A 12915-nucleotide genomic window follows, 5' to 3' on the forward strand; every position below is an offset into this window, starting at 1 on the left:
AGAAGAAGAAATCACGGACATGTATCTCATATTATAGTTTTTACAAAACATTAATGTGAGCGGGAGAACAGAACGAGGACGGCCGAAAAACACTTGGTACGATCAGATCAATCAGAATCTAAAATCTGGTGGTGTTAAAAGTCAAAAATAAAAATGCTGATATTTTTTAAATTCTTCATTTATTCATAAATAATACATTATCTAATAATAGTTATAATAATTTTATTTACATAGTTTATATTAAGTGAATAATTTTATCATATAACAGTTCACATTTTCCTTGTTTAAAACGTATACCTATGTTTAATTAATCGTATACAATACAACTTTAATATATGTAGGAACAGAAATATAATATAAAAAATAAATTAAATTAAATTAGGTAGGTATGTAAATGTATAGCCACGTTCAAATACATAACCACAAATTTGTGTATAATTGGCTTATTCTATGGACAGTTTTTTTTTTCGAAATAGTGATGGGCAATTTTTTCCGATATTTGATGACAATTTTCCGATTTCGACTTGAAAAAATATATTTTAGTTTAAAAACAAAAGACAGTTTTCATATTCTCATTTTGTACACAATATATTTTATTTTTTATATCATTTTAATAGACCGAAGCAGCCGTTAAAACTGGAATCAAGTGAAATTGTAGTCTGATGGATTAAAAATTACTGAATATCAAATTGTACCCATCTCGCATCTTTTCAGGTTTATGCGAGACGTTATTTCCACCTATCCTACTCATAAATTGTTATTAATATGTCGTACGACTTATCTACTATCAATTTTCAATTATAAAAACAAACATTGCGTTTTTAAATTAACTTTAACACTCGACAAAGCGAATTTATTATTCAAATAGCCAAGGGCCAGTTCGGCAGGTGAGACAAAAATTGAATAATTGTTTTTATGCCCAGTTTTGTTTTAACATGTAATAATAATTTTAATAATGTTACTTCCTACCAAGGTACATGGTTAGATATAGTATATTCCGACAGAAGTTTCCAATTAAATTAAGACTGCCGTTTACCAATTTAAAAATTCACAAATTTTCACGTTTGAAACGATTGCATTTTAATAAATCAAAAAATTGTGTTGATTCCGATAAGAAATAAATCCAAATTTGTAACTATATATTTTTTATTAGTATATTCTATCATTGTTGTAAACTAGCTATTATGGCGACCCCGGTGTATGAAAAAATACTGAAATATGTAAAAATAAAAAAAATCACGTCAAATATGAATGTATCATTGCGATTTCAGTCCTTTTCTACTCGCACATAATCTGAGTTGTAGCAGTTTTAAATTTTGAATTTGCAATTTTAAGTCAAATAATAATAGACAGGGAGCGTAAGGGAGCGTAAAAACCGATATATCATATGTTACTTCTTCAGCGACATCTATGTTTGAAATTTGTAAGTTTTAACTAAAAGTAACATTCACGAATACCAAAATAATAATATTTTTAAAACTCTCGAATTTTGTAAAGAATTTCTAGAAGTAAACAAAAATTTTAACAAACTCAGAAATATTATGAACATATCGTAGTCATACAGGAGTAAGTGACCAACAAACAAAACGTAAAAATGTTCAGGAGAGTCACTTTTGCATGGCAAGAAAATAAATATCAATGCAGTTAGTCATTTTTAACAAGTCAATATATTACACTTCCAAGTTTAAAGCAAAGTTTGTTTTTTCAGGGCAATATCAAGCTAGTAAGATATCAAATAGTCAATGATCACGTTTTTGTAAAAAATGCACTTGGTCGCTTTCTCTGTATGACTACGATATGTACCTACCTACAACGTTAATTTGTTTTTTTTTTTAACATTTTTTTTTCTGGAAATTTGAAACATAATATGTAAAAAAAATGAAAATTGAGCTCATATTTGATGATATTTCGCGATTGAATTTTTATTTAGTTAACAGAATAATAGTAAAAAAAACATAAATTCTTATGAGAATCTAGTTAGGATTCCGCACGACAAAACTTTCGATTGAAAACTAGCTCCCGGCATAAAAAAAGTTGGGCACCTTGATTTAAAATACTGTTTTCTTAACGCTAAATTGCATAAATTTTCTATACCTTATAATAATATATCTTTCATCTAAAACTTGATGGGTTCTAAGGAAATAAATGCAATATAGTTGCTACAAATAGTTATTTTTACAGCTCGTTTCGCGAACGAATAATTTCTAAAATATTATATTTTTAACACTTGTCAGGGGGGGTCATTTTAACCAAGTCATTGTAATTTTATCTACAAACAAAAGTACCTACCATTTTGATCATAATAAAAAATAATTAAACGCAACCTAAAAAATAATTAAAAATCTTTGATTTGGCCATTTGGCCATAAATATTCGTAATACGTATTTACCATTTGGAGAGATTAAAACGATATTATTCAAGAAATATTGGTTAGTAATATTTTTTGTTGTTGATAAATATCAATTATTTGCAATAATAACGCACACTAACTGCCAAAGTGACGTTTTTTTAAGGGTCAAAATCATAGAAAAAGTGCAGAAATTATTATTATTTACAATTGTTGTTTTTTGGAAAAAACATGACGAAACAGGTTGCGTTTAGATTGATTTTAAGCAGATGGGATAGAGAGTGACAGTAATATACTAGAAAAAAATATGGTTTTGACTGGATCACAAAATGATTTTGATATAATCATATTGATTTTAATGAATAATGATATTAATAATAATTGCATGTATTTAAAATGAATCTAATTGATTCGGCAGTCACTTTGTGGTTAGTAATATGTATCCATTTTTAAATTAAGTTTTACTTGGTAAATACCACTATTTCTTAAAATCTATTATGAAACACGTGTCATAATAGATTTTAAGAAATAGTTATATTTAAAAAGTAAACCTTAAATTTGAAAAAAAATAATAATATCAGTGGATATTCTCTCTTTATTGGCTATTTTTTTATTAAGTATTTACTGTGTTGTTCACAAAAATCCGTTAATATTACAAACTCTCGACAGCGATAAACCAAGAATATAATAATAAATGGACATTATCATCTAAATTTTATCTTAACGTTTTATCAATATGCGTTTTAAAACAAAGCAACAAAGTTGTTCATCAAGTACTATTAATTTAATTAACAGTTTGAACACCATAATTTTATATTATTATCTTTTACGACTAATTCATAACTTACGTATTAATTATTATCAATAACTGTAGACATCAAACTGTACAGGGATACAATGTTAAAATGTTAAATTTTTGTACAAAATAAATCACCTTTTCTGTCACTTTAAAAAAATGCATACAATTTTAAAAAGTACCTTCCCAACCCGTCGTAAGGTAATTTAAAAAATAATAATTACGTAAAATCCGCAATGTTGAATTGCATTTTGTATTTACATTATACACCGTGTTTAGGCCCATCACAATTTATTAAAACGTTTTAAAAAGTAACTAATATTTTTTCATAATTTATACAGCGTTGCAGAGGTCAAATAAAATAGAAACAGTATTTTTTACAGATAATTCTTTATACAAAAATAACAACTTTTTGTTTTTTTCCATAAATATTTTATTTGATCAGTGAACGGGTTTCGTCGTTACTGTCATCATCGATATATGATAATATGAGGAAAAAACTATATAGTTGTTATTTTATTGTATTAAATGCAGTTACATCAAGAAATGTCAGTACAAAAAATAAATCAATGATTTTTTTTCCACAAATTTTCACACGGGTTTCTAACACAGATTAAAATAAAACATATGATGATCTATAAACCTTGTACATAATGAACGAGGTAAATAATAAATGCAGTTTATCTGAAAATAACATCGATCATCCTCTCATTGGTCACTTCATGGATGCTGCAGAAAGATAACATGATTCGAAGGCATGGCCTAGGTGACGTTGTCCATGAAAGAAGGACCTATCATCACCTGAGGACGACGAGAGCTGACCCCAGCAGTCTGCAAGGACGATAAGTTGGGATGTAGCCAGGAGGAAGAAGATCCTCTGATTGGTTACTTTTCAATTTTTAATTTTCGTAATTTTTCACAAAATTTCGTAATACTTCACAGTCACTCGCAATTTTTCACGGTAATTCGTAATATTTCACACGTTTTCACAGTAAATCGTAATAATTCACAGTTCACAACCGATAATGTATGTATGTCTATTGAAGGTATGTTCAGGGCGGCGGTCCCAGGTGGGGCGGGTGGGGCGGCGGGTGGTGGGGCGGCGGGCCGAAGCGCAGCGCCTGGTAGTGCAGGCGCAGCAGCTCCTGGGCGGGCGAGGGCGGCGGCAGCAGCGAGGGCGGCTTCAGCAGCGGCAGCAGGCTGGAGTAGAGCGGCAGCGCCCACGGCAGGTAGGCGGGACACATCCACGGCCCGGGCGCGCCCAGCTGGGGGGCCATCGGAGCGGAGATCTGGTGACAGAAACAAGAGGGTCAATAAATTTATAGTGAAGGTGGAAGGAGGTGGTTTGACTTTGTGACGAATGAAGAGATAAGGCATAGGACACAGCAAACTTTGGTCACAACTGTCGTCAAGAAAAGGCGATTCAGTTAGCTAGGCCATGTACTCCGCATGCCTCCCGAGAGCCTTAACCTAGCTTGCCTCTTTTACAAGGCATCAGGTTCGCGCCGCCCAGGATAACCAATGCTGACAATTTTGGATAATTCAAATAACGCCATTTTCGTAAAATACTCCTTCACGTGTGCTATGATTTTTTAATAAAGGAAAAAGAGACGAGGGAAATGATTTAGAAAAGAAATGCGTTTTTAGTTTTTTCCTAAAGATCATGACACTCTTACTGTTTCTAACTATTGGTGGAAGAGCATTCCACGTCATCGGTCCTGCAACAGCAAAGGCATGCTCGACAAATTTAGTGCGCTGATGCGGGCTGGTAAGATCAAATTATACTATAAATAATGCCGCTCGTAAGGATTAACTTTCCTGGAAACACGATTGGACGGAATAAGAATTACCTGATGATTTCCTTTATCCGCCGAGTGCATGATGCTCTCTATGCTGAAGGACTTCCTGGAGTCACGCGCCGTGATGGGCGGCGACAGCGCGGCCGCGAGTGAGGTGCAGTGCGGCGCGGCGAGCGGCGAGGGCAGCGGGGACGGCAACGGGGCGGGCGCGGCCGAGTGCGCGGCGTGCTGCGCGGGCGGCGGGAGCGCGGCCGGCAGCCCCATGCGCGTGAGCGAGGCCAGCTCGTGCTGCACGCGCGCCGGTAGCTTGAAGCGCTTCCGCCGCCGCAGGAAGGAGCCGTTCTCGAACATGTCCAGGGCGGAAGGGTGCAGCGCCCAGTAGGCGCCCTTGCCCGGCCGCTCCGGGCGCCGTGGGATCTAGACCGAGAAGACAATCTGTCATTGTCACACTTCACTTCATTCAAGACTAGCTCTTTCTTGAAGGTACCTACTCATAAAGTATTTTGAGCTTGAAAGAGATACATTTTAAGGTTTGCCTTCTCCAACTGGGAATATACATTTCTGGACGAAAATGCCTCCAGAGGAGTTGTTCAATCGACTTGGTTTTGAAATATCCTTGATCCATCCAAATTCCTCCCAATCTTCTACACAGCTACGAAAACGCAAATCTTCAATCTCACATATCCAGCCCCTCAGTCGTAGTTTGTTAAGATCTATTTTGTCTTCAACTCTTACCTATTCAAGAATGGACTAAGAGATTTCTCTTTGATATTTGACAAACCCGAATCAATAGAAGCAATGTCTGCAGCATCTGCATCGAATGTGAAGCCTGGACCTTCAAAGAAAGTGACAAAAAGAGATTGAAACCATGGGAACGTAGTCCTAAGGTAAGATGTTATGTATATCTCTCAGACGGACCAAACGACAAATAGATATGAAGAATAGGTAGATTCGGAAAAACGTATTAATTATGACTTCCATCTAACAAATACGAATTGAGTACCCGTTACACATTATTAAGTATGACTGGTTCAATACTTTCAGGAACTAATGATGTAAGATGTGGAGGCAGAAGGAAGTCCAGTTTCCATTAAATGAAGGGGTAGATCAGGATTCGACGTGCTAAGGATCTCTTTACTCTGACGAGAGATTGTTCAAGATATTCCAGTCTGACGATCAACCTTCGTTAATTGAAGAAGCACCAGAAGAAGGAGGTCAATCGCATCTAACTGGATCTGGATAAGAGTCAAATCCTACTCCGGAGCACATAATCTAAACTTCTCCGCGATGCACAGTACATTGCGGAGTTGTCAGAGGTTGGAGGTAGGTACCTTGATGAAGCAGTCGTTGAAGGAGAGGTTGTGCCTGAGCGAGTTCTGCCAGCGCTGCGTGTTGCGCCGGTAGTAGGGGAAGCGGTCCGTGATGAAGCGGTAGATGTCCGCCAGAGGCAGCATCTTGTCCGGGGAGCTCCAGATGGCCATGGCCGTGAGGGAGATGTACGAGTACGGCGGCTTCTGCTCCCCGTACGACTCGCGAGGAGGACGCGGCATAGCATTGCCTGCGAAACAAGCAAAATTAACTTAATCCAAATTGGACTGTTCTCGAGAGACTCGCACAAGCTTCCACGAGTACAGATCCTTACTCCTGACTATACTTTCCAGTCTACACAATTACATTTTTACAATTACAATACTCTTCTTATAATTCTCGTTTAGTTTGTGTTATAACAATTACTGGTATTCCACTTAAAAACTATACTTTACGACTACCGGTTTCGGACTGAATTAAGATCTAGGCTTACTAACTTAGAAATTAAGAAATGTCTTACAACATTTTGAGTGTGTCCAAATACTTGTTCACAAATCTGGATGATAATTGGGTGATATAATTGGAAATATCCAATTATAGAAATTAAAATTTCAATTTATTTCAATTTCAATTTATTCAACAAAAAAAATAATATATACATAACAAACAATATTCAAGGCGTATATATTAAAAGTAAACAAGAAGACTTAAAGGTGTAGAAGAATCCCGCTTCGGAAAACTCCTAGATGTCTCTAGTGAAGTTCTAGTGATTCAAGAACAAGAGAATTGGTGAATGTTACACGTGTGTAAAGTGATCACTTAAACCAGACTATGACGGTCGTCAGCCCCTTAAATGTCCAGACTTCCATATTCTTCTTCATCTTTGATGAGATGTCAAAAAATAATATATTTAGTCTTATTAACATAAAAATTAGGATCTATTTAAATATAAGCTTACTTATTTATATTATGCATATATAAATAACATCTAGAGGTAAAAGCGACATTAGGTGAGTGTTTATGAAAATGGCTGTACAAAAATTAAAAATTTATTATTATATTTTTATTTGATCTCAGTTCTAGTTAAATGTGACTTGGTTACTGTATGCTTAATTCCAGCGAACTTTGTGATGTGTATTCCATTATGACGGACTTATTTTTATATAGAATCTAGGAGATCTAATAATCAATTGCAGATCAGATTTCAGACAAACTGCATCAGATTTATGCGGTGTTATCTTGATAGTTATTGAAAAAGAAGGCAATATTTTATGCATTTTAGTTGCCATTCCTAGATAAAAAGTAGACAGTGACAACCTAAAGAGCAAGACTGATCACCTTACCTAACTAACTAACCATCACGCCGCTTCTCCGCAGGGGTAGGCAGAGAGAGTAGAATGCCATACCATTGTCTTCAAAAAAATATTATTCGCCTCTTCCACATTCATTCATCTCCTCATAATCTACAGCACCTTACCTTTATATGATTAACGATCAGCTTTACATAGAAGATATGATAGAGTGCCCTATGCACCATTAGGTACCAATAAGGGTCAGAAGAATAAAAGAGTGTTGAAGAATGAAAAATCAGCACAAGATGTAAGTTTTACTATTATTTTAACTATCTTCTTCTAACCCTCGTCCGTCACCAGTGGTGCATAGGGCACTACATCGTAACCAGGCACTGTTATCTTGGACATTTATTACGGCAACGTTATCAAAACTGCGCCTCAGGAATCAGTCCAGGGTGATATTCAATAAATATTGGAGTGAAAATCACATATACCTATTCATTTGGATTTCTTTGGGAATCTAACCTGGAATCTCCAGCACTGTATACAAACGCGCTAACCACTTTATTACGGATACGAACCATTATGTAACTAGTTATTTATAATTTCATTAATTGATTCAGCCGTCAATTTGTGGTAATTAATATCTATCCATTTTTTAATTCAAGTAATTTTAATTTATCCTTGGTAAATACCACTATTTCTTAAAATCACCGAAAATTATGCGGAATGCATCGAAACACACGTGACAAAATATTAAAATAAAACATTTTTTTAGCTAGAATAAACAAAAATCCTCTAATTGATATTTAAACCGTGTGCATAATAAGTAAGGTAAACAATAAATGCAACTCCCATATAAAAAAAGTAAGTAAGTACACATGTAAAGTACCTACCTAATTGATGTTATTTTTTTTATTTATTCAAATATTTTTGATCCGAAACTAACCTCATGTCCCCGCAGGTCTCGTCAAGCCGATGTCAACATTAGCGGCCGAAAACACCGAACCATTCTGTCACACGCTAGGCGCTGTCCACAAGCCACACGCGGCGCTCTGGCGGCGCTACCCGACACTGTCCGGGGCTGTGCGCGCCGCGGCGGTTGGGCGCGGAGGGGGCGGCGGGCCCAGGGGGCCGGGCCCGGGGGGCGGGCGCGCCCAGGGGGCCGGGCGCAGGGGGCGGGCGGGGCCCAGGGGGCCGGGCCCGAGGAGAGACGGGGACGACTATACGCGGCCGAGGAGACCGCTAAATTAATTTGATCACATGCTTGTAATTTGTAATGAACCCATCCGCTGCGGTTAACTGATTGACCCGTGAGTATGATGTTATTATGAAAATAAATATAGACAAAATGTTAAGTATGGTTTGTGAATAATTTTAAAATATTTTACTCCTTATTTTTGGTTCGATTTTGTGTCAGAGGAACTAACTTTTTTCAGGAGACAAAAGTAACTGGTATTTTAATATTTGTGTTATTTAACGCATTTAGTTTGAAAGTACACATTTTTTCTATTAACCATAGAGCAATACAAGTAGATATATTATATTTATATCTATACCGGATCGGACAGCTCAGTGATCGCAAAGTTATTAGCAAAACAGCCAAATATGCACATAACAAAGATTTTAAAAAAATTATATCTGTTTGCAATTCTAGTACACCTTTATTATAATTTTACACCTTTACTAAATTACGGGTAGATATATCCAATTAAACTCGATTTCACGCTTCATAAGGATTTTATGCATTGATAAAAAATCAAATGTAAATAATTTGTAAGATTTTTTTGTATATTTTAAACACAAAAATAATTTATCAAACTACTCAAAAAAAAATTCAATTTCCCAACAAAGCGTATTAATGAGTCGATAATTACCCCCACGATATGAGACTACTTTTCACTGTCGTCGGTTGTTATCGTCGATAGGATTAATGAGAAAAATGACAGTTGTTCTTAAACTGTTGAAAAATAACGCTACCCAACACACTGTACGTTGTTTTTTTTTAAACAATTTTTTAAACGTTTTTTTGAAACGGTATCAGTTTCAACAGTAAATAATCATTAAGTCCAACTTTAACGGGTAGGTACCTGCATACCTATATAATATATAAACTTCATCGTCTCTTTAGGTTTATGGGTAAAATCCGAATTCAGTCTTAGGTAGATAGGTAACTTAGAGATACACTTATCTTTACCTCAAAATACTCGAAAAATAGTCTAGATTCTAGTATCTAGTACTATAATCTAGACTATTTTTCGAGTATTTTGAGGTATAGATAAGTGTATCTCTAAGTTACCTATCTACCTAAGACTGAATTCGGATTTTACCCATAAACCTAAAGAGACGATGAAATGTTTAGGTAGATATTGTAAATTACCTATCAGTTGAAATTTATATGACATTTGGCGGGTGGGTACCTACCTAAGTAGGAAACTTTGTACCTACTTATCTTTAATGGAAATAATAGACTGTTAGGGAAATGCTTCTATTATCGGACAAGTGTACGGTTATAGACCCACTTCCCCTTACTTTATGTTCGACTAAACTATTGGAAGGATGAAATTGTTCCTGGTTTAATATTTTACCACTAAATTTAAAGCAAATTTGATTTCTTACACATTATAGCTTCACATAAAGCTCGGAAGAGTATTTTTTTAAAGAAAATAAAACTTTATTTAATGCCTTTTTCATATTTTTGGTTTCAAACATGAACAACGTAGGTAGGTACTTTAATCTTGTGCAAATATTTTAAGTTATCTATTCATAATATAACTAACTTACCATCACGACATTTCCCCGCAGGGGTAGACAGAGAGAATAGATCGCCAAACCAATCTGTCTTTAAAAACAGTCATCGCCTATTCCGTATTCATGCATCTACTCATGTATAACCGACTATTATAATCTATAATCGATTATTGACCTGACAATTATTAAGTAGGTATTTGAAATACTTGATCATGCCAAATTTTCCTCGGTCTTGTTCTGCTTCTGTTAGGTACCATAAATTTGTTAATATTCTTCCTTCACTTATTCGATTCACATGCCCAAACCATCTCAACGTACATATCTTATTTTTTTAAATAACTCAATTTCAAACAAAAGACCATTATTTGCATTTCATTGTTCTTAAACGTAGGTAGGTACTTACCTGATTGGTTTATCTGTCATACAATTCTCAAACAAAATCCGACTTACATCATACAAAGTTCGTGTTCCCAATTGAAGAATTTCTAAAATATTTGAAGGTAAAATAAATATTGTATATAAATGAGATTTTTACTCTAACTTTGACTGACTGATTTATTTAATATTACCCTGAACTGGTATCTAAAGCGTGGAAGTGATCATCTTATTTTATAATCAAAATAACGGTTGATAATTTATATATCGCCATTTTCGTAAAATTCTACTCCATGAGCTGGTGACCAGTCTGATAATGTCGGTTACGCCAAAACCCGGTGACAGGTCAAATATAATATAAGTATGTGGAAAAAACTAAATAGTTGTTATTTTATTATGTAAAATGTAGTTCCACCAAAAAATTACGAAAGGTATGTACAAAACTCAAGTAATTTCTTTCGAATAATTTTATAAATAAATATTGTAAAATGTGCTCTCGGCGCAGAAAGTTCAATGAGGGCATATTTTTGTAATTGTAGTATGATGAAATAATAATATAATAAAATAATGGCAATAATAATAAATAAAAATATATTTGAAAAATGGGCAGGTATCTATTACTAACATACCTTGTTATTATTTATTTCTTTATTCTTGTTCCCCGGGCAATTTGCCAAAAAGTAACGATGTAGCGAAACGAAATAACGACGGAAAAAACGTGCTCCGCCGTTCGCTGTACCCACCCAATATTTACAGCACGGCTACGAGTATCTTGTGTGCGCGCTCGTTATCTCGGTAATATAATTAACGAGACAATCAAACAGGAGTATCCCCAAGAAGGACCACTGCGTGTCTCGGTCCCTCTTCAACAGTCTTTTTAGGGAACTATAGGGCGGGGCCGTGCAGTAGAGGGGGGCGGCGAGCTCCGATTGGCCGAGGGAACCGTCACATGGCGAGAATGAAGAGAGAGAAGAGAGAGGGTCGCGGCTGTTGGGACAGAGAAGCGCGGTGTTTGTGTTGTTTGGCGTACATAATGGAGGGACGTTGAGTAAACCTTTTTTCTCGCAGCACGTGCACATAACGAGATTGGCTGCAGGGGTTTTGCGCGAGCTTTCTCGTAATCTCGGGTGGCAAAAGTATTGCGAAGGAAATATCACGAACATATTATTAATACCTGGGTAGGTACCAATAAGTAGGAACTATGATTAAGTACCTACTCTTACTTTACTTTTCATAGGGCAAAAAGTATAGAATTCTCTAGACCGTTGGGCTGCGTTACAGGCGCAGGTCCAGATTCTCCATCCACTTGACCGCTCTTGGTGTAGCTTCGTGAAGGTATTTAAGGCCAGGAGGGTGTCTTCTGGTGGGGCACTCTTCCGCCATGTGCCGGACAGTCTGGTTCTCCGCCCCACAGTCGCATCCTGGAGATGGCGTCAGCTCCCATCTGTGGAACAGGAACTTCGTCCTTGTGAGGTGGGGTATGTAGGTACCTACTCTTAATGAAATATAATAATATCGTCAAAATGTCACGTAATGTCGCAGAAATGTGCCCACGGGTGTTTTTACGCTTTCTGTGCTGCGCGCTCTGATCTTGTACCTACCATTTTACTCATATTAAAAATTCAACATTCAAAACCCCTCTAGATGTGTTGCGAGTAGAAAAGTATGAATATATTTGTAAAACATTGAAGGTAATAATAATGGACTTTTTTACGTATAATCATACTTCGCGGTTGCGATAGTAGCAGATAACGGTATGTATAGTTTAGTAACTACTCATAACCCTTATCCGCACCCAATCATGCATAAGGCACTGCATTACATCTACGCAGTGTTATCTTGATCATTAATCAATGCATAATAAGCAGAGTGATCCAAATGAGATAGTGAAATAAATGTTTTAGTAAAAAAAAACTTTTATTTTTATTTCAACCCCCCTGCGAATCAAACCAGGAGCATCTAGCACGGTAACCAAATGCTCTTACCACTACTAATTTTCAACATTACCTAAGCCAGAGCTTATATAATTTATTTATTTTTTACTTTTTGGGATTATTTCAAATAAATTAAAACCTACCTACATAATACCCATGGCGTCATATGATATTAAAAAAAATAGTTGAATTCCAGGCGGATTGACTAATAGACATCTCACAGTTCAATCAGCTTAATAACTACCATGAGTAAAATCTTGACAGCCCGCAACCAACTCACTTAATTTGGCGAGAGAAAAGCACGCTCGCCGAG

The 12915-nt window shown here is 35.9% G+C and overlaps 1 protein-coding gene across 1 annotated transcript; it reads right to left on the reverse strand.

Annotated features, from left to right (window-relative positions):
- Nucleotides 1–210: 210 nt before the first annotated feature.
- LOC148309849 (forkhead box protein B2-like) lies at nt 211–8606 on the reverse strand. The gene is made up of 4 exons (XM_088259436.1): nt 8492–8606; nt 6274–6500; nt 4994–5359; nt 211–4432 (listed from the first exon to the last, which is right to left on the reverse strand). The coding sequence occupies exons 2-4, from the start codon at nt 6490–6492 to the stop codon at nt 4196–4198; spliced, it is 822 nt and encodes a 273-aa protein (XP_088115562.1). The 5' UTR covers nt 6493–6500; nt 8492–8606; the 3' UTR covers nt 211–4195.
- Nucleotides 8607–12915: the final 4309 nt, after the last annotated feature.

This window comes from Brachycentrus maculatus, unplaced genomic scaffold (genome assembly GCF_059751285.1).
Source record: "Brachycentrus maculatus isolate JH-2025_06_01 unplaced genomic scaffold, ASM5975128v1 h1tg000117l, whole genome shotgun sequence".
NCBI lineage: Eukaryota > Metazoa > Arthropoda > Insecta > Trichoptera > Brachycentridae > Brachycentrus > Brachycentrus maculatus.